We start from the raw sequence: 21123 nt of genomic DNA, 5'->3' as shown, positions 1-21123 counted from the left end.
GTTGCCGACCGAACCGTCCGATATATTTGACATCTGCATCGAACTTATATCGCTTTACGCGTGTAATAAAGTAAAAACTGTGATTTACCTAATCAATGGTACGGATGGGTGTAAAATTACTATTAAACAATTAATCTTTTTCTCTCTCTTCATCATTATATCTTGATTTACGTAAAATGATTAATTATCAATAAAAATAAATACTAAGAAAATAATTTTCTCTATTCTTTTTCCAACTTGACACGCCTATTTATTCCTCTTTCCATCTCTTTCATTCTCTTTCCATCATGCATTTGTCTTTTCTTCTTTCCAACTCATTTTTTATATTCTCTCTCATTTCTCACTTTTCGTCGCTCCTCTTTCTCCATTTGAAACTTCTTCTTTCTTCTCCTCTGTTCTTCGTTTTTCTCTTTCTTCTCTCCTTTTCATCCCTTCTCACTCTTTTCTTTTATTTTTTTAAAAAGTTTGATGGGTTTACCAAAACCGATAAAAACGACCGATCGACCGTGTCCTCGGGCGGCACTCCAAAACCGACTGATAAAACTCGAGTCATCGGTTGTCAGCGACGGTTTTTTTTTTCTCAAATTAACCCGGTCCTACCGATGATCACCACTCTCGTAGTGTAGTGTCATGATGAGATCCATGGGTCAGAGGAGGCAGTGATTATAAGGACAGAGAAAGATATCTTGTTTTTAATAACAATGGTAGCGCAGAAGAAAAAAGCTGGCATACCCTCCAATTGTCACAATCAAGCCCTCTCATAGGCCCATCCAAAAATTTCTACTTTCCCATCATTCACCATCACATTTCCCATAAAAACTTTTTTCCCACTCTGTAATCCCTCCATTTTCTTTTTCTAGAAATTTCAAGTTCCCAGCCCACACTCTTCTCTCTTGAAAGTTGCAATTTTCTTTAATCACTTTCCCATTTGGTCTATCTGTAAAGTGAAGGAAAGATGGGTTAGGGGTTGTAGGATTCGTTTTTCGCATGTGGGTTTGATTGGAATTTTGATTTGGAGGTCTTGATGGTGAATGAGAAGATTGAATGGCGGAGCCCTTTTGGAGAGGCTACAGAAACAGAGATCATAACAATGGTGGTTGTAGTTGTAGAGGGTGTTACAGAAAAGTGAAGAGGAATTGGAATAGGAATCAACTGTTAATCAAAGCTGGAGGAAGGGTATCTCAAGGGATTGAGCCTGGATCCTCAGTCGAATCATCGTCATCGTCATCTTCAACGGCGGTATCGGAGTCAGGTTATAAACTTCACTAACACAGAGGAACAAGAAGATGAACGAAACCTTCAGTACGTATATGAAACCAAGAAGCGTCCTTGTTTTCCTCCGGTGTCGGATTCATCTCTCGCTGGGTGGAGCTTCCAAGATGAAGGGAAAATGGGGTTGTTCAGCAATCAATGGCCGGCGAAATCATCAAAATCGGGAATAAGAAGTAGTGGCGGTGGAGGTGGGAGTGAAATCGTGGAGGTTCAAGGAGGTCGCATTGTTCGTTCGATTGGAAGAAAAGACCGTCACAGCAAAGTTTGCACGGCGAAAGGCCCGAGGGATCGTCGTGTTAGACTCTCTGCCCACACCGCCATCGAGTTCTACGACGTGCAGGACCGCCTTGGCTACGACCGGCCGAGCAAGGCCGTCGACTGGCTCATCAAGAAGGCCAAACCTGCCATAGACAAGCTTCGAGAGCTTCCCGGATGGAATCCAAATGTTTTGGATACGAGCACCGACAAATCGACAACGCAGGCAGAGAAGAACAGCGAAAATAAAATTCCAGTTGCTATTAACTCACTGGAGGGGAGTACCACTAGAATTAGTAATCGGAAAGGGAATTTGGTGGCCGGCGACGGCGGAATTTCCGAATGTACTATGCAGAATTTGCAGAATGCTTCCACAGAGGATAACCCTAATAGCGACAACTCCAGCTTTCTTCCACCATCTTTCGATTCGGATTCAATCGTTGATACCTTCAAATCGTTTTTACCGATAACTACGACGACAGCGACAGAGACACCGTCGTCGATTTTCGAGTTCGATGCGTTCCCACCGGATTTGCTCTCCAGAACCAATAGCCGAACGCAAGATCTAGGACTCTCCTTGCAGTCTCTTCAAGGCCCAACATTGAAGCTCGAATCCGAACGAACTCAGCATCCAGTTGCTCAAAATCATCAAAACGATCATCTCTATTTCTCTGGATCAACACCATTAGGCTGCTTCGATGGATGGTCGGATCAGCAACCCCCACCGGCCGTGGAAATCAGCCAATTCCAGAGGATATTGCATTGGAACACAGGGAGTGCAGATCATAGTGGAGGCGGAGATGGCGGAGCTGGAGGTGTGAATGGAGAATTATTCGTATACAACTCGCAGCCAACGACCTCGAGTTTTTCGCCTCTATCGCCACCGTTGCCAATTCTGCAACCTCTGTTCGGAGAAAACCAGTTGGTTTCTCAGAGGGGACCCCTTCAGTCCAGTTACACGCCCTCGATTCGCGCTTGGATAGACCCATCAATCACCTTCGTCGATAATCAACCGCAACTAATTCCACTGTCGATCTACCAATCTTCTTTTCCGGGTCTTGGACTCGCCTCCGGCGGATTCTCCAGGTTTCTAATTCCAGCGCGTATCCCGGGTGAAGAGGAACATGATGGTATTTCTGAAAAACCATCCTCTGCTTCCTCCAATTCCCGCCATTGAATCTGCTAAAACAACTGCTAAAATCTTTCTCCTTATTCTGTAAGAAACCACATTAGATCAATACCCAGTTCACACAATTCCAATTTTAGTTCTAGACACCATTAGTTTAACTGGATTTTCTTTTTCCTTTTTTCTTTTTTGCAGGACTTGTTCATTGTTAACCAATAAAGTCAGTGAAGCTACTTCCCCATTGCTGGCTTGTTTGCAGGGATCAGAATTTGGGTTACTTTCTCAATGGCTTATATTGTGGGAAGAAGAAAAATCCTGAAACTATCTCATCAGGTTTCTTCATTCCTGAGTTATCTCTCTTTCTGTTTATGCTTTGGCTTTTCTTTTTCTTGTTTGAAAGCTTGCCTATCTGTCTCCATTTCAGAGCTTTCTATGTGATTGAGCAGTATCTGTTTGGTCTAATGTTGTCTTTATTTCAATTGTCTATTTTAATGGCCTCTTCTAATCTTGTACAACATTCTAGTCTTCCTTCTGTGAACCTTTTTTCCTTCTGTTTCATTGTAATAATGGAAATCCACTGTCTTTTCATTGATTTCAGCTATTTGGTTTGTTCTCATTGTTAAAGGAAACTTGAATTTGATTACATAGTTATTGTGTCTTTAAAGCTTTGATGGTTGGGATTATATAATTGCTATAAATTATTCAACCTAAGGAAATGAATGCCCTCCTACTTTTAGTGTCATTCCTAGGAAAAATTATTCAACAAAGCCACCACCTTATGACTTCATCTTATTAATTGTTGGATGTGTATTTGAAAACCTGCATTTTCCAACAACCACTAATGCAATGTTTCTTTTTCATATATATACATCCAACAATGTGAATCTGTCCGTCTCATTGTGGTGATCTCTTTGAATAATTTCTCCGTTTTAGCCTATCTATATGAACTATTGGATATACAAAATGGAACAATTGGAACATGAAAACCTAGATTGGGTAAAGAGTTTCAACTTCTCCTTATCCAATTTGTGATGCAAAGTGAAGGTATATCCATAACGAAGCTTTCTTTATACAAAACCAGAAATTTTTCCCACAGGGGTAGATAACCTTGTCTCAATGTTCTTACAAGTCTTGAGAATTTGTTAAGAATGGGAAATTGAAATGACTTAATGTTTTGTAGAAGAATTGGATGCACAAAGAAATTTAGAAGATGTATGCCATTAATAGTGTTCATGCCCACTTTCTTTTTTCTTTTTTTCCTCTTATATGCTTTTCTTACTGAATTTATCACCTGCCAAAGACAATGGCATAGCATTTACTCGAATGAGATCTAGTACTTGGTGTGGTAATTTCAGCAAAGATATAGTTTGGTTGATCATAGCCATATCTAAATACCTTAATATAGTCTACAACAATAAGCATTATCATGGGAAAAAAAGGGGAGAAAAAACTGTAATATCAGTACTAGATGATAGCAACGTTTATTGTGCAAGTTCTTTCGACTCCAAACTGACTTGTTGCATCTTTGATAGCATTTTTTAGCACAATCATTTGGAGGGATAGAATTCGAAGTTCTTATGTGAGTTGCGCTATGCCCGTGTCTATACTAATGGTAATCAATTAATTAACGGAAATTTTCTAAATTGAAAATTATTTTTTGTGTTTTGATTTTCCTATCTTAACCTAATTCTATTAGTTATGCTCTTAGTAAGATGTTTTCAAGGAAAATGATTTGAATCTCAAATTTTAATTGTAAGGCGAGTTACAAACAATACACTTGAATTTACTTTATCAACATTATTTAATCATAACACAATAAAACTTAATTCTAATTTGGCTCTAATTTCAAAACATAAATTTATCTTATAAACTTTAAACAACTTATTAGACTTACTCCAAAATTATTGTTTTGGTAATAATATTAGCAATCTTTATTTTTTTAGCTCGCCTTATTTAAATTAATGCCTTACCATTAAATATCCAAATTGAAAAATCCACGGTTTACTTGAACAATTACAAGTTTTACGAGATAATTTTTTAACAAAATTTAAAGAACTAACAATAATTTCAAATTTAAATTGATAAAATTATTATTTAATAAATAATGTTTTCTGAAATTTCAATAAGAACAATCCAAGTATAACTTTATGAAGGTTAAAAACGAACTACTAGAATTAGTTTTTGATTGGTTAGTTGGTTGTTTTCTGGTTATGCCACATGTATTTTGATCGCCTATTTATTGTGCCAATTCATTAATAAATATTCGAGGCATAATTTTAAGTTACCCTGAGTTTGGTATCAGATGTTTTCAGTCTCTCTCAAGGGTTTTCAGAATTTTCTCCCTTTTCTCCATGACCGACCTTCCCGATAACCCTTTTGCTTCAACATTGAAGGCAAACTCTTCATCTTCTTCCTCAGTTCTTGATCAATGTTTGAATCCTTATTTTCTCCATCACTCTGACAGCACAAATCTTGTCCTCGTCTTAGATTTTCCGACAAAGTCTAACTATACTTCATGGAGTTGTACTATGATTCTAGGGCTCACGGTCAAGAACAAACTTGGATTTGTTGATGAAAGTTTGTCCAAACCTGATGGAGATTTGCGGAATTCGTGGATTATTTGTAACAATGTAGTTATGGCATGGATTCTCAATTCTCTCTCGAAGGAGATATCTGCGAGTGTTAACATCTCTGATTCAACACGGGCTATTTGGGTTGATCTTCAACGGCGACATCAACGTAAGAACAGACCTCGGATCTTCCAACTTCGTCGTGAGTTATCGACTCTTTCTCAAGATCAATTCTCTATTACGACCTACTTTGCAAAAATGAAAACGTTGTGGAATGAACTTGCTTCTTACCGTCCTTCATGTACTTGTGGTCATTATACCTGTGGACGAGTTAAAGATTTGGTTAACTATTTTCAAATAGAGCACGTAATGACTTTTCTCATGGGATCGAATGATTCTTTTAGTCAAATTCGGACACATCTTCTGTTAATGGTGTTGGGGTTGATGTCATAAATCTCGTAATGCCCTATAGTTTGTAAACTTTGTATGAATAAACTCTTATGTGATTAATAATATATGATATTTTATTCACTTTGTTTATAAAATATGTGATATTTTAGTTGCATTAACCACAAACCAATAAACTAACGTCCAAGGTTATCATTGTAACTTAAACATGTATGTAGAGACATATAGGTGGGTCATGTTTGAGTGATAACCTAAATGGTCTGTAGTATATTGATAAGGCTGAGTATCTTATCCTGGTGACATTATGAGTATGACCCGCTTTGTAGGTGTTACAATTATTGTAAAGTGCTACAAATAATCTGATCCTGATCATTCATGCATTAGACATGCGAGTAGTAATATTCTATACAAAGGAGTTTGTATAAAACTAGACCACAAAATGTTTAGTCTTATTATATAACACCGTTCATAATAGAGACTTACATTTCACCAGGATGACCATAGGTAACATGACATGAATCCTGAGTGAGTTGTGAACTCCTGCCTATAAGGGCAGTCATTTGATTTGTATGGGTGAGAGTGGCCACACCGCCGACTCAACAAGCCTACCATTTTAGAGATTCGTTTGATTGAGGAGTTGGGAACACAACTACACAACTACACAAGATGGAATTCACTCATTCCCCGAAGCAGGGGTAAGTAGATAAATTGCTCCCTTAAGAGCTAATTCTGGGTCTTGAACAATGTGGTGTCACATCCTCTCCTGACTCGAGAGGTGTAGTCATAGTAGGACTATAATCTATTGTTCATTAGAGAGATCAATGGTACAAGAAGTTAGATGTAACTATAGGGACAAGACGGTAATTTGGCCTAACTTTACTTACGAGCAATTTATGAAGGGTCATCATACTGTTGATTGGTTATATCCAATGAACGCAGAAACATATCTATAGTGCAAAGAGTGCAGCTGTCGATCTTTAGTGGAGTGCCCGATAGTTAACGGATGGTGAATAATGTAATTAAAAAGTTTAGTTAATTATTCATAAACCATTGGAGTTTCAAGCTACAGGTCCATAAGGTCCCCTTGGTAGCTCAAAAGGATTTAGTTGAGAATCAGTTTTTGGGTTAATTCAGATTGTTCAAATTAATAAGAATGATTTAATTATATATGATATAATTAAATTGTTTCAATTATATATGATATAATTGTTATAATATATTTGATACATTATATTTTCAAATATATTTTCTATGAATGTGATTCATAGTTGTTAAATTTAATATAAATATGATTTATATTAAATTCTATAAAATAGAGAAAAGAAACTATAGTTTATATTGTATATGATACAATATTAAAACTATAGGTTATATGTTATATTTGATATAACATATAATTTAATATAAATATAATATGATAAGTTAGTTATCATATTTATTTATATTATTTGAATAATAACTTCCCTCTTTTCTCTACAACCACCTTAATGGGTGGTTATTGTTTTTGTTGCAAGAGGAATAGAAGAAAATTTGTTTTATTTTTCTTCCTGAACGACTAACGTTTTTTAGCTTGCTAAACGATTGAGAATTGCAGAAAAGTCCTGTGTGTTCTTTCAATCTCCTTCCTCCACCTAAACTATCCATCCTAACCAAAATAGTTAGAGCCCACCACTCTTGGATTCTCACCCCGAGAATGTAAAGGCTCTTTGTGGTAGTGTCCGATCTGTTTGGTTCGAGAAGTTCTCGAAGAATGTCTTCAAGAAGTTGTTGTACTTTAACTTTAAATGCATATCTACGGTATGTTTACTATAAATTATGTTTTCAACAATTAATGGAATTTGGACGATCCACTTTTGCTCAAGGATCTCTTTAAAAAACGAGTTCCTTCAAATGGAACCTGAGCCTTCTTTACAACGAGCTTTTTCTCTTGTTGCTTAAGAAGTTGAATAACGTGTTGCACCTTTCTCCTCATCCATTTTTTCGTTCGCTACAACTCTTTTACTAAAGAACTCTTCCTCTTATGTTTCTTCTACTGTTAATTCAAATGCTCGTTCCTCATCAACTTCTTCTAATTCTAAGAAGAAAGATTGTCCGATTTGTACCTATTGTAACATTTCAGGTCATACTGTTGAGAAATGTTATAAGTTACATGGTTTTCCTCATGGATACAAAATTCAGGAGAATATCTCAACTAAGCCCGAATCTTACTCTGCAAATTCTTTTAATTCTATTCCTGGTTTTACGGCAGAACAATGTCAAAGTCTAGTGAGTCTTGTTCAGACACATCTAACAAAAGCCAAGACTACTTCTGATTCTGATGTTATCACTTCTCATGTAGCAGGTACATATTCTGTTTCTTCTTTATCTGCTGCTTCTACATCTTGGATACTCGATTCTAGTGCTGCTACACATATTTGTTCTTGTCGAGATCTTTTCTCCCATCTCATGCTTGTGTCTGGAATGTGTGTTACTTTGCCTAATCAGTCTCGTATTGGTGTGGATTTTATTGGTGATATTCAAATTGATTCTCACCTTATGCTCCGAAATATTTTGTTTGTTCCTAATTTTCACTATAATCTGATTTCTATAAGTGCCTTAATTACTGATCAGTCAATTGTTTTTAGGTTTCTTGGGAATTCCTGCATTATTTAGAACATGTCAACCATGAAGATGATTGAGAAGGTTGATGTTTGGCAGGGACTTTATAAGTTGCAGATCAGTTCAAACAAATCAACTGATAGTTTTTCTATTTCTATGTGTTATTTTGTTTCTCATATAAAGAATACTAACCTTTGGCATAATCGAATGGGTCATTCCTCTCACAAACACTTATCTGCCTTGCAAAATGTTTTACCAATTAAATTTCAGAATAATAATTCTACTACTTGTATGATTTGTCCCCTTGCAAAGCAAAAAAGATTATCTTTCATATCTCACTGTGATATTTGAGGACTGTATCAGAATCCTATGCATTCTAGTTATCGATACTTTCTAACACTTGTTGATGATCACTCTCGATATACATGGGTCTTTTTTATGAAACAAAAGTCGGTTGCTTTAACACTTGTTCCATGTTTCTTCAAACTCATTGAGAATCAATTTAATGCATCTATTAAAAATTTTCGGTCTGATAATGCTCAGAACTTGCTTTTACTGATTTTTTCACTACTAAAGGAGTTCTACATCAACATTCCTATGATACTCGTCCGAAACAAAACCCTGTTATCGAGAGAAAACATCAACATATTTTGAATGTTGCTCGTTATTTGCTCTTTCAATTACATGTTCCTAGCATCTTCATTTTAAGAGATGTCATTTTCCATAAAAAAATCAACATGAAGTTGTAGATAATTTTCCAAGTTTGGTATTGCCAAGGATATTCTCGACACATTATACTTTACAGTTACTCACTGATGGCGTCTTGCTGGGCATCTTGTTTGGATAAAAGACAAGACACAATAAAAAATTAGATGGTCCCGGCGGGGCTCGAACCCGCGACCTTCGGCTCATAAGACCAACGCTCTAACCAACTGAGCTACGGGACCCGTTTAATATGTCAGGTTTTTTAGATGTTAGAAAAAGAAAAATACATTTGAAGGAGGTTTTAATAAAACAAATCTAGAAATCAGTTGGTCCTGCCAGAACTCGAACTGCGATCTTCGGCTTATTAGAATAACACTCTAACCAACTGAGCTACAGAACCCTTGGATGTAGTAATTCATCTTTATTTCTACTAATTTATTTCGAATTGAAATGATATTACTCATTAATTATTAAACTAATTAATTATATATTTAACATTGCATATGTAGTGTTGTTTTATTTTTTTTTCATTATTTCAGATAAAATAAAATAAAAGTTATTGAGCATGGATCAAATATATTGAAAAAAAATTTAAAATGTTTAAATCTAAGAAGGAAAATATTCATTGTATTGGATACAATTAATACTATTATTGATATAATAAAAATTTATAAGTTTATATGGTTCCTTTGCTACCTTAGCACAAATTAACAAGGATCAAATATATTGAAAGAAAACTTAAGATCTTTATATTTAAGAAAGAAAATATATTTATTGTATTGGATATAGTTAATATTACTACTAATATAATAAGTATATTGTTATAGAGTTAAGTTGAATGAGATTCAAATTAGAACTATATAATATGGGAGAATTAATGCATTTGAATATGATTCGTTTAATTCGAATGAAGTTCAAATTAAAAATATATAATAGGAGAATTAATAAATTCAAATAATTGAACATTTTAATGTGAGATATTGAAATAGATATTTATAATTATAATTAATATGATCAAATTTTAAAATAGATAATATAATTAAATAGGTTTATCCTAATTAAATAAGATTTAATCTAATTAAGGCTTATATAAAGGTCCTTAGAGAGTCCTCATAGATATAATTATTCCGCATAAAATTCTCTAACAAAATATAGAGGATAGTTCTTTAGGAACTCTCCCTCCCTAATTCCTTCATATCTTTCAAAGGAGACTCCTACAAACCAGATTCTTGCCAAAGTCATAGAGAGAAAGAAGAGAACATCATTTGAAGAAACATCTTACTGCAACTACGTGTCTACAAAGATATGTTTATCTTATGCTTAACCGATTTACTTTTTTTTTTACTCTAAAAAAAAATTAAAGCATTCAATTCTATTGCTTCCGTTGCAAGATCAAAGCGTTCGATCCTATATATAAATATACACATAATAAGTTATAAAGGGACATTTGGTATGACATTCTTTGGAACAACCTAAAAAATGCATGAAAAAGTCTAAACCAATGGCAGATCTATGATTATATGTTAATGGTATAATCCAAATAAGGTAAAATTAGAATTATGCCAGGCCCCTAGACTTTAAAGTGTGCAATAAATCCTTAAATTTTTAATTTTGTATTGAGTAGATACTTAAGTTTACAATTTTTTGTGACATTTAAAACTTTTTTTAAAAAAATAAAGCACAATGTAGTTTTTTGTTTTGATTTTTGAATATTAAGCATCCACACACCATTTCCATTTATTAGTTTAATGTTGCATTTTCACATTGTAGGGGTGTTTTCTTAAAATTAAAGTCGAATTTTGAAAATTAAAAAAATAATTTTAAAAAACTTGTTTTTGTTTTTGAAATTTGACTAAGAACTCTAATATGTCTACATAGAAAATATGTAATCATGAGAAAAATTTGTGAGAAGACAATTAAATAAACATAATTTTTAAAAAACTCAAAACCAAATAGTTATCAACTGAGCATAAATGTTACATAATACATAAATTTTAGTTTGGTGTAGAGTAAGATTTCAAATATTTTTTTGAAGACAGGTATCTCTTAGGTATGATATTAGAACTTTCAAATTAGTGATAAATTAGATTTTCTATAATATAATAATTAATTTTTTGTTTTAAAAGTACGCCCACCACCCTGTATTGGGGTTATTTAGATTTGTGGGGAGATTTTGAAACTTAATAGAGAAAAATGGGTCGTTTGAACTTCTTTAGGGAAAATAGGGTCTTTTTTTTTTTTTTTGTCTCCAAATGCATCTCTTCGATAATATTTTTTTTTCTCGGATTGAATACGTTTTTTTTTAAAAAAAAAGATGCGTCTTTTGAAGAGACGCATTCCTAAAAACAAAAAATAATAAAATATTTTTGCTTTTATTTTCTTTAAAATTCTTTTAACAACCCGAAACCCAACTCTTTCATTACTTATGTTTTTTTTATGGTTAATAATATTTCATTTATTTAATTCTAAATCATTGTTACCTAAAATCAACTATTTCACTAATCTCGTTTTTTTATTCTGATAGTAATATTACTAGTTTTTTAACAGTATAAACAATAATGTTATTTTGAGGTTAAGAAATTTCTATGATTGATTTTATATACTCAATATTAATTTTTAATTTCAAATTATTGTTTTTGTTTAAAGTTATTAGAAACTTATGCAAAAATATAGATATTAACTTTCAACTATTGTAAATAATATTCAAGGTTATTTAGGATGTGTTGTCGACTGCAAGTGCATTTTCGTAATTGAATTTCATTAATAAATTTAATCATAGGTACAATGTTCTTTATTCACGATTGGAAGAAGATTCTCTATTACGCCTAGATCGATCATGTTGAGTGACATAGTGTCCACGATCGCCACACCCTCTTATACTTGATGGTTGACTTTCCTCTGCAAAGTGTAGACCCTCACTACGTTGTCGATATGTCACATACTGGTCATGGACATTTGGATGGACATGTGAAGTTTGTCCTTCTTTTATACTTAGTGTACTGAGGGTTGTTGGAAAAAATTCAAATGTTGAGGGAGAGGACATCATGGAAGTATGTGTAAAATGATTGAGTGGCGTTATTGGATATTCATTCTGAACATTAGGTCGAATAGGAACATCCTCATGTCTTGTTGGATCACCTTGTTCTTCCATTGGAACATCACCATCGAAATTTCGCACTCGATATATTGAGGTGAGTCTATGCAAGACCCTTTGAGCAGATAATAGCAAATTTGGAAGCTCGACCTGAAAAAGAATTGAATAACAAATTAATGACTTTAAAATTTATTTTGGTGTGCAATGAAGAAATAAAATCAATCAATCCTAATAAATAATAAACTCATACCGACAAGTGATAGGATGCTCCTACTTTAGTTATGTACCGCCTCCTCACAATGGAATACCATTCAATATATCTAGGCTTGGTACCTACACCGTTGTTAATAGAAGGTCCATTAACAACCAAACTCTGTCGATTTTCCCAGATTGAAATTTGACGAGCCAAATATGCAATCCAGTCTTGCTCATGCCTACCCCTTAGATCATGTGAATGAAGTCGGACGTCTGTGTTGCAAGGTTGAGGAATTTGTTGCAACATCTCAAATTAACACATCACACGATCTGGGTGATGCCACTCCACAACGAAGAAGCATATGAGTGGACATCTGAATGTTCGTATCTCATTACCATCGAGACAGTATGACAACAATAGTTGGATAAGATGATTATATGACTCCCAAATAATCTGCATGCATATGTGTCAAAATATGAATTAACCAGAAGATCGAAATATTATGAATATATGATATATGAATGAATAAAATGAATAAAATATTACCTGATTAGACACATGTGTATCTAATATGTGTCTATATTGTATTAGAACATGCGTCAGTGCTCTAATTACAGAAAAGTTGTCATTCCATCTACAATAATCACAAGTTGAATTTTAGCTATTAATATTTCATAATGAACACAACAATAATGAGGTAAATATGCTTACCTTATTGCAAGTGGTCTGTCACCTAAGTTGTGTCTCGTATCTATGGAGCCGTCAAGACGCTAGAAGAGGAAATCGGTCCCATGCCCAAATTTGTAGCAATAAAAGTGGGCCTGCAATGTCTTTTCCATCTATAACTGCACCATTGCATAGTTGCTTATACAATCATGCAAGACAACCAGCGCCCCAACTGTAAATCTTGGCAACATCAAAATCTACCAAGAGAAGAAGATACATCATGTGCACTCTGCTATTGGATTTGTCATAAAATATCAATCCTCCAATCAACGTGAGAATATATACTTGAGCATATCGTTGCAGGTCCTCTTCATCTGCATGGTCTGGTAGATGGGCGAAGTTGTTAAATTGATCAATTAACCATGACAGGCTTAGATGGCCTCCCTTAAGAACGGCGTCATTTGTGGTTATGCCTAAGGGCACAAAGTTGTTCTCAGTCATAATTTAGAGACCCGATCAATGGTCTTCCATTAATTGGGAGTCCAAATTGGATGACTACATCTTTAAGTGTAATTGTACACTCTCCATGCAACATGTGGAAAGTGTGTGTCTCCATGCATATAACATAAAATTCCACAACGTCCATCGTAGTTTGGCCAATGCAATCTGATATTTATCTTATTATGTAAGTATATATTAGGCCAACTATATTAATGTGTTATTATTATTTTTTTTTAAAATATGTAAAAATAAAAGAATGTTTTTTTAAAAAATAATAACTACCTTCAAACAAAATAATAATAAAAAGTAGGTACAAAATCATGATAAATATTGTTACTAAGACATGCATCATCATTTGACTATAAATCAATGATAAATATTCTTTTATATTGACATGAATCTTTGTTCTTTAATCATCATAAAATTTACAATATTAAGGTGAATAATTCAAAATAAATTGACTAGATAAACAATAAACATAACAATAACAATACAATATTACTAACAATAAAATTAATATTAACATTCAAACATTTAATATTCAACAATCAATACATCATTTCAAATAATAGTAAATAATTATATATATATAACATTTAAATGACTTGATTGTTGAGTTTTCTCAGAAATAATAGTCACGGTAAAAAAAAAAATCAATACAAAATCATGGACATTTTACATTTTTGTTTCATTTCAGAAATAAAACGTAAAACAAATTCTCCAATTAATCCGTTATAAAATAAAATGTTTTAGTTTAAATCTAATGCCACTATTAACTTTAAATTCTTTCTTTAATTCGTTTTAGCTTTTTTTCTTTTCTCTACAAAATAAAGTAATATCACTATTTTTTTTCCCATTAGGAACATATTCTTAATTTTATATTAAAAACTACTAATAAATTTTAAAATTTTGGCAAAATTAAAAAGATTTAAATATAAATTTTACATTTAAAAAGATTTATTTTTTCCATTAAAAATATATTTAAATACCTATTTTTAGATTTCGTTAAAATTTTCTTTGAACGTGAATTAAAGATAATTTTTTATTTTAAAAAATTTGAGTTAGATTATTTTTACTAAAAGTATGAAAAAAAAACATTATTTTTACTATGTAATATTTTTTTTTATTAATGACTTTTTTATATGTTTAAACGTAAATAATTTGAGACTATGATGTAATATTTTCAAAATTATAGTCAAATATTCTAAACTTTTCAAGATTTGCTTTGACGACAACGATAATAACGAAGCATACGAAGACTCACATTGAATTCTTTTTCAAACTTCAACCATTGTTAGCGATTTCATTTGGATAGACTTGGTTAGAAAATTTATACTTTTAGAACAAGGTGTGAGTTGTTTACAATTTTTTCCCAAGAATAATAGGTAGGGTTTATTTTGATTTGCTTCTTGCAAAATATGGGAAGTGATCTACATTTATATGCATGTTTTAAATAATTTAGGATGGACATACACATGTTAGGAAGATTTTCCATGTCATTTTAGATGTTGTATTTTATATTCAAAGTTTCTTTCCACATAAATTAATTTTGACATTTTCGTTGTTGATTTGGTAGCTATTTTTGTTTGATTCCATTTAAAATCACCTCAATAATTTTTTTCATCCTCCAAAAAAAACTACCAAAGTAGCAACAAAATTGCAAGGTAATTATTTTTAAAGAAGTAGATAAAAACCAAAGAAGACATACCAACCAGCAGTAAAGCGGACTACATTAAAGTTTATTATATTTATTAGAGTTATTTTTAATACTTAACCCCAATATATATAACACAATGTTAATTACATGTAATTCTCCCTTATGATAATCCACTATAAAAAAATATATCAACTTATTAAAAGAAAAATATTGCCCCTTACCAAAAAAAAGTTTGAATAATGGTTTGTGAAACTTTTGTTCAATATAATATCCACTGTAAACAAAATAAACATTAAAAAAATCAGTAAAAGTTATCAAAAACTTAATTCTTTGTTGAATAACAAAAATATATCAACTTATCAAATAAAATACTACATTGAAACAAATTAATAATATGAAGGTGGAAATGAAGGTAGAAGATGATCGGTATTTGAAAATAAATAAAGAAGGTGGCAGAAATGAAGGAAATTTTGTTTTGGGTGAAGATAAAATGAGGGCTTGGGGAAGATGAATTTCTTTTGGGTGAAGATGAAATGAGGACTTCTTTATGATGGAAGGAGGCAAAAGAAGACAAAAATGGTCCGAATGTATATATATATTGCGGAGAAAAAACATAATAAAATTTAAAATATAATACAAATAAAATCATAATACTCCTCAGGATTTTGATATTATAATACAAATAAAAAAATGAAACCCCTTGGTTTTATGATACAAATAAAAAAAATGAAAACTTGATTTGAGGTTTATATATATATTTAGAGAGAGGGATTAGAACTATCTTCGTGCATTTGAGTCAATCATCCAATATATGAGATATAGGAATTTGAACCAATGATAAAAAAAAATGAATCCGTTGAACTATGCTCATTTTAGCACTTAAAGCTAAAAACTTCACAAGTGTTTTATATTTTGATAACATAAAATCATAATACCTTTCAAGATTTTGATATTATAGAGTTCATCTATCTTATAGAAAGTGTGAATCCCTTTGGTTTTTCTAATGTGAGATTCTGAATAAGATATTGTCTCTTTTGGGTTCACCATTCTTGATTGGATTACAATTTCTTCTTATTGGATCGACAATACCCATTTGTACTTTATGGACTCTAATACCATATTTGATAGAGGGCTCATTCTCAAAATCATTTGGCGAATAAAATGAGTAGCCTATCTATCTTATAAGCAGTGTGAATCCTCTTTGAATTTTCTAATGTGGGATTCTCAACAGTTATTGAGCTGTTTTTTTTTTCTTGTAAAAAGCATAAATGCTTAAAAATATAGGTTAAATTACAATTTAATCATTTAATTTTTAAGATTTGTTTTAAGTAAAAAAAACACTGTAAAAGAAAAAACTAATTTGTGCCAACTAAATCTATGAACTTTGAATTTATGTCTAATATGTTTTTGAACTTTAAAAAATGTCTCCTAAATTCTTTAACTTTTAATTTTATATCTAATAAACGTTGAAACTTTTAGATAGAGATGTTTATTTATTTTTATTTTTTTTAATTTTTCCTTGGGGACTCACCCCTGATAAAAGAAACTGTAAAAAAAAATATAATTTTTTTTTGGGGGATTTTGGGAGAGGAAATAATATATTGATTGTTGAATTCTAGTAAAACAAAACTAAATTGAGGGAGATCCAAAATGTAATTGCAAATCTAGTGCTGGAAACTCCAAAAAAGATTATACCTTTTTCCTATATTTTACACAATTTCAATGTTAAAAGCTACAAAATAATTTGTTGTCACACGCCAAGATATAAATATCATATAAGTTTTTCTCAATTTTTTAGTTTTTATATTTTAAAATCTATGTATTGAATTTTTTTTTGAAAATTTATGTAATAAAGCATAATACTGTCATTGTTATTACTTTTATATAATTAACTCTAAATAAATATGGAGAGATATTTTAAAAAGAAAACAACGATAGAGACTATAGAGTCATTATTTTCAAAAAAGAAAAATATATCTCCAATAGATTTTATGCGAAAATCAAATTACAAAAATTAGCCACAGATTTTGGTTTAATAACTACAATTTATGAATTGATTAATATATAAATTAAATTTTCTCGATTAAGATTTATACAAAAATCAATAGGACTTGATTGTATAATCAAATAAGAGAGAAATCAACAAATGAATAATTGTCTTAAAGCATATATAAAGAAAAATTTGTTGGATAAGTTATATAGAAAGTCATCATGGATTGATTTCAAAACATGAAATCTTGTAGAGGACAACTATAATATGTATTAAATTAGCTAATTTACAAAGCTATGAATACTTTTTATATTTTTCTTTACCTTTTTTTATTACATGGTGTTCACCTATATAAAATTTTTGATTCACTGCCATTTAACTGAACATATCATTAAATTGAAATGTCCAATTCAAACTTATCTAACTTGGAAAATTGAATTAATTAATTTAAATAAAAATGGGAATTTAACTTTTTAATTAAATTTTTTCTATAGTGGTAATTTAAGTTAATTGTTTTTTTTTTTCTTTTTTTCTTTTTTAAAAAAAACATTTCAAGAAAAATTTCTGATGGGACCCTATTTCAACAAATTTTTTGTGGAAATCTTCGCCCCAAACTCCACAAAATTAAATAGAGAAATTTGCAGGAACGAAAATGAGTATTTTAAAAATTAAAATAAATTGATTAAATTTATTTTACAAATTTATTAGACACAAAATCAAGAACGGTTTTAAAAGTTAAGTAGGTAGATTAAATGTTGGGATGAGTTAATAGAGAGATGGGTAAAGATTGAGGACTATAAAAGGTAAGGGTATGAAGGAGAGAAAGAGATGAATTGCATTGCATACAAATGTTGAAAGAAGAGCTATAAAAGGAGGAGGAGCCCACAATTTGGATTCTAAAAGATCATTCCCCATATGAAAGAAAACAAAAACAAACCCAAACCTAAAAAGATGAATTGGGTTGTAAAGTTAGCTTGGCCTTGAGCTCTTTTTGGAACTAAAATCCATAATTTCAGAGAGAGAAATATCTCAAATATGGGTTTTAGATTTACATGGAAAGGAACCCACAAACAAATTGTATTTGTAAGTAATGGATCACACACACAGAAAAGAGTGATTTCATTTTCACAAGAGTCGGTCTAGGAATGAAATGAGGAGTAGAGCGACGATTTTGGCGACTTAATCGTTTCCAAAAATCCTCACTTTGTATTGTAATCTAATCTTAATGTTTGATCTTTTATTTTTCTTGTTCTTGATCTTCGACTGATTTGATTTTTTTTCCCCTTCATTTCTCTCAGACATGCAACTGGATTTGAGAAGAATCTAATTCGCTCTCTGTTTGTTTAATCTTTTTTTCCTCTTTTTTTTTTTTTTTGTTCATTTCGCTTTGGTAGCTCCGCTCGCTCTATATTTTGTCCATAGATTTCTCAGTTTTATTGGGTTTTTATTGCTCGTTTCTCGTTTTTCCCCATTTGGGTTTTGTTTGTTGAGAGTTCCCTATGCTTTGTTAAGTGGAAATAGTGAGTTTGCTTTAGATGTATTGTTGCTGGGCTTTTAGTTATAGTAGTGGAATAACCTTGTTTAGAAACTAGGGTGTGTTGGAATACTGGTTTCTGTTTTGAAGTCTAGATGGAAGATGATAGGAATGGGAGACGAGGAGCAAAAACAGAGGTGTTATAATAATAGATTTGGAAGTTTTGGGACAATTGGTGGTATTAGTGGTAGATCTTCTTCTAAGAAACTAAAACCCAAGCCTAAGAAAGTTCCACAAAGAGGACTTGGTGTTGCACAGCTTGAGAAGATTAGATTAGAGGAACAACAGAAGAATGATGCAGCTCCTGCAATTTTCTCATCCTCTTCTCCATTGTCACCAACCAAATCCTCCTCTTATTTGTCTTTACCGGTTCCTAGTTTTCGTCAATCGAACCGGTCGCCGTCATTCCTTTCACCACCTCCGGTGAATCTCTCCTCTTCCACCTCAATGTTTGGGCCACCTTTGCCTGTTTTAAACATGGATGTTAAAGATTCTTTCACTGTTCCATTGGTGGATCAAGCAAATAGTGGTGGATCTGAAACTGGGTTGTCTGCAGTTACAATTTTGGAGCAAGGAAATGCTATCAAATGGCAGAGTTCTTGTGAATACTATCTTGAGAAGGAAAATTACGGGGTTGATCCCGGTTTGGCATTTCGTTCGAATTTTGATTTCCCTTATGAAACTAACCCTGGCGGGCCTTCCAACGAACTCCAAAGAGCACAGCAAAATCAAGCACCTTCTCCGCTGGTAATGCATGAGTTTTCTTTTCTTTTCTTTTTTTTTTTTTTTGAATGCCTATTTAATACTTCTTAAAACAAACTTCGTGCTTTTGAATAAGAGACCAATTTGATTAATGGAACTTGCAGGTGAATCTGTCATCAACAACTTCACTGTCTTCTGGTCTAAATGTCCAGATAGAGCCCCCTTCAAACCAAAGCTATTGTTATGGAAACTACTCAACCATCTGGGCAGACAAGGAAGAGAAGGTGAGTTCAATTACTTTACTTGGATTTATTTTCATTATGATTATGTAAAGAATTCAAGCACCACTGAAAAATGCTGTATGTGTCAAAATATGTGAATGATTGTGTAAATTATGTAGTTACAGATGTTTGGCATGAATAGATTGCCCCGCTTTTCTCCAGACAATCCAACTGAACCGATGTTCGATTACAACCATTCTTCCTTCAATGTTCCAAATAGATCCGATGATTCAACATTGCACGGCAATGGAAGCGCACTGAGTTTTCGGTAAGACAGTCTGATTTGATCATGCTCAATATGCTTTAGATATAAAGTCATAGTTGCCAAGAATATTTTTTCAATATGCAGAGAGGATCATGTGCGGAGCTTATCTGCACCAAGTTCCTTGGAAAACATCAAAGATGACGATTTTAATGGAAACTTCCTTACCCTTGCTTCGCTTGCTACTTGTTGGACATCATGTCCAAGCTCTAGTATTGTCAAATGTCCTCCAACTTATCCTCTTCTGCAGAATCTTATGGATTCCGATTCGGAACTGCATCCTTTTCAGGTGAGATATGAGAGTGCATAATGGTTTAGATTGCTTTGGTGTTCTGTCTTTTGCTGAATTACTTTTCTTTTTTGTTTGATATTTCGAAGGGAGGATTGAAACCTGTCGGATTGGCCAAAAAGCAGCCTTTCTACAGCTTCCTCCCACCAGCAGAGGTGAAAACTGGGAAAGAAACTGCCATTTCTATGAACAAGTGCAATGGGGAAGTAGGAGAAAGACTTGATTTAGATTTGAAGTTGTAGAAGCTACAGCCTAATGTTATCTTGTACCCACAGTGCTTTGTGTTCATATCTTAGAAATCCCCATTGCTACAGAACCTGTATGTTACCAACCCTTTTACAAGCTCTGTTTTTGCTTAAATTAAGTAGGTTTAAATTATGCAGTTTCGTGTAAGAAACCCAAAATTTTAGCCTGAAGTTGGTTTCTTTGTTGCTTTTTCTGTTTTTGGTTTTTTGGTTTTACATTTCTGCAAACCACAGTTTTGATGATTCAGATTCAAAATTAAAAAAAAAAAAAAAAACAAAACAAAAAAAAGAAGAAGAAGAAGAAAGAATCAATCTAAAACTAGATTTAAAATTCTGATCTCCCTTTCTTTTTCTTACTTTTCTCTCTTTACCATTTCTTTTTCCTGTTCTAAACCTGATCCAAAAATTGAGACCAAAATATCGAACACCCGAATTTTAAGAAAATGTCAAATGACCCAATATCAAATTTGGGTGAAATTATCAAAACAATACTATCGGGCACGTGGAATGACCTCTTGCTCTCATACTCTCCCTCCATCGTTCCTCTCTCACAGATCTATTGTCTCGCTCGCTCGTGTTTGGTCTTGTTCTTGGTCTTGTTCCATCCGCACTTTGTGATCTTGCTATACTTGAAATTTGTTGCGTCGGAGTTGTCGTGTGTTGCAACGTTGGAGGTGTGGCCGTCTTCGATCTAGAAGAAAAAGAAGACGATGCGGTCTAACGTAATTTTACTTATCTATGACATCATCATTTGGCTTTTTTTTTTTAAAAA

At 32.5% G+C, this 21123-nt stretch overlaps 2 protein-coding genes, 1 non-coding gene and 1 pseudogene across 5 annotated transcripts; 3 read left to right on the top strand and 1 right to left on the bottom strand.

Moving 5' to 3' along the window:
- The first annotated feature begins 284 nt into the window (after positions 1–284).
- Positions 285–3296, top strand: LOC120086058 (transcription factor TCP4 pseudogene; annotated as a pseudogene). Its single transcript, XR_016532241.1, has 2 exons — positions 285–2743; positions 2849–3296. The product of XR_016532241.1 is annotated as a transcription factor TCP4 pseudogene (transcript).
- A 1569-nt stretch (positions 3297–4865) lies between these two features.
- On the top strand, positions 4866–8391 carry LOC150034225 (uncharacterized). The gene is made up of 2 exons (XM_090317272.1): positions 4866–5669; positions 7581–8391. The coding sequence occupies exons 1-2, from the start codon at positions 5005–5007 to the stop codon at positions 8281–8283; spliced, it is 1368 nt and encodes a 455-aa protein (XP_090173398.1). The 5' UTR covers positions 4866–5004; the 3' UTR covers positions 8284–8391.
- Positions 8392–9102: 711 nt separating this feature from the next.
- TRNAI-UAU (transfer RNA isoleucine (anticodon UAU)) lies at positions 9103–9176 on the bottom strand. The gene has a single exon. It is a non-coding gene; the product is annotated as a tRNA-Ile (tRNA).
- An 8687-nt stretch (positions 9177–17863) lies between these two features.
- On the top strand, positions 17864–20541 carry LOC120085628 (uncharacterized). Of its 2 annotated transcripts, none has more exons than XM_039041725.2 (5): positions 17864–19319; positions 19439–19558; positions 19681–19823; positions 19905–20106; positions 20196–20541. In XM_039041725.2, the coding sequence occupies exons 1-5, from the start codon at positions 18675–18677 to the stop codon at positions 20346–20348; spliced, it is 1263 nt and encodes a 420-aa protein (XP_038897653.1). In that variant the 5' UTR covers positions 17864–18674; the 3' UTR covers positions 20349–20541. The 2 variants fall into 2 exon arrangements, with proteins under 2 accessions (XP_038897653.1, XP_038897651.1); XM_039041723.2 differs by having other exon boundaries at positions 17943–19319; positions 19675–19823.
- Positions 20542–21123: the final 582 nt, after the last annotated feature.

Source organism: Benincasa hispida, chromosome 9 (assembly GCF_027475165.1).
Source record: "Benincasa hispida cultivar pf3 chromosome 9, pf3_genome.v1.1, whole genome shotgun sequence".
In the NCBI taxonomy this organism is placed as follows: domain Eukaryota; kingdom Viridiplantae; phylum Streptophyta; class Magnoliopsida; order Cucurbitales; family Cucurbitaceae; genus Benincasa; species Benincasa hispida.
This window is presented reverse-complemented; position numbering and strand designations above follow the sequence as displayed.

Bases quoted from the DNA above. Each gene is read 5' to 3' on its own strand.
- LOC150034225 (XM_090317272.1), top strand. From the start codon at position 5,005: ATGACCGACCTTCCCGATAACCCTTTTGCTTCAACATTGAAGGCAAAC. The intron at 5,670-7,580 runs GTCATAAATCTC...AGAAGTTGAATA, and splicing joins TTAATGGTGTTGGGGTTGAT to ACGTGTTGCACCTTTCTCCT.
- LOC120085628 (XM_039041723.2), top strand. From the start codon at position 18,675: ATGATAGGAATGGGAGACGAGGAGCAAAAACAGAGGTGTTATAATAAT. The intron at 19,559-19,674 runs GTGAGTTCAATT...TAAATTATGTAG, and splicing joins GGGCAGACAAGGAAGAGAAG to TTACAGATGTTTGGCATGAA. The intron at 19,824-19,904 runs GTAAGACAGTCT...TTCAATATGCAG, and splicing joins GGAAGCGCACTGAGTTTTCG to AGAGGATCATGTGCGGAGCT.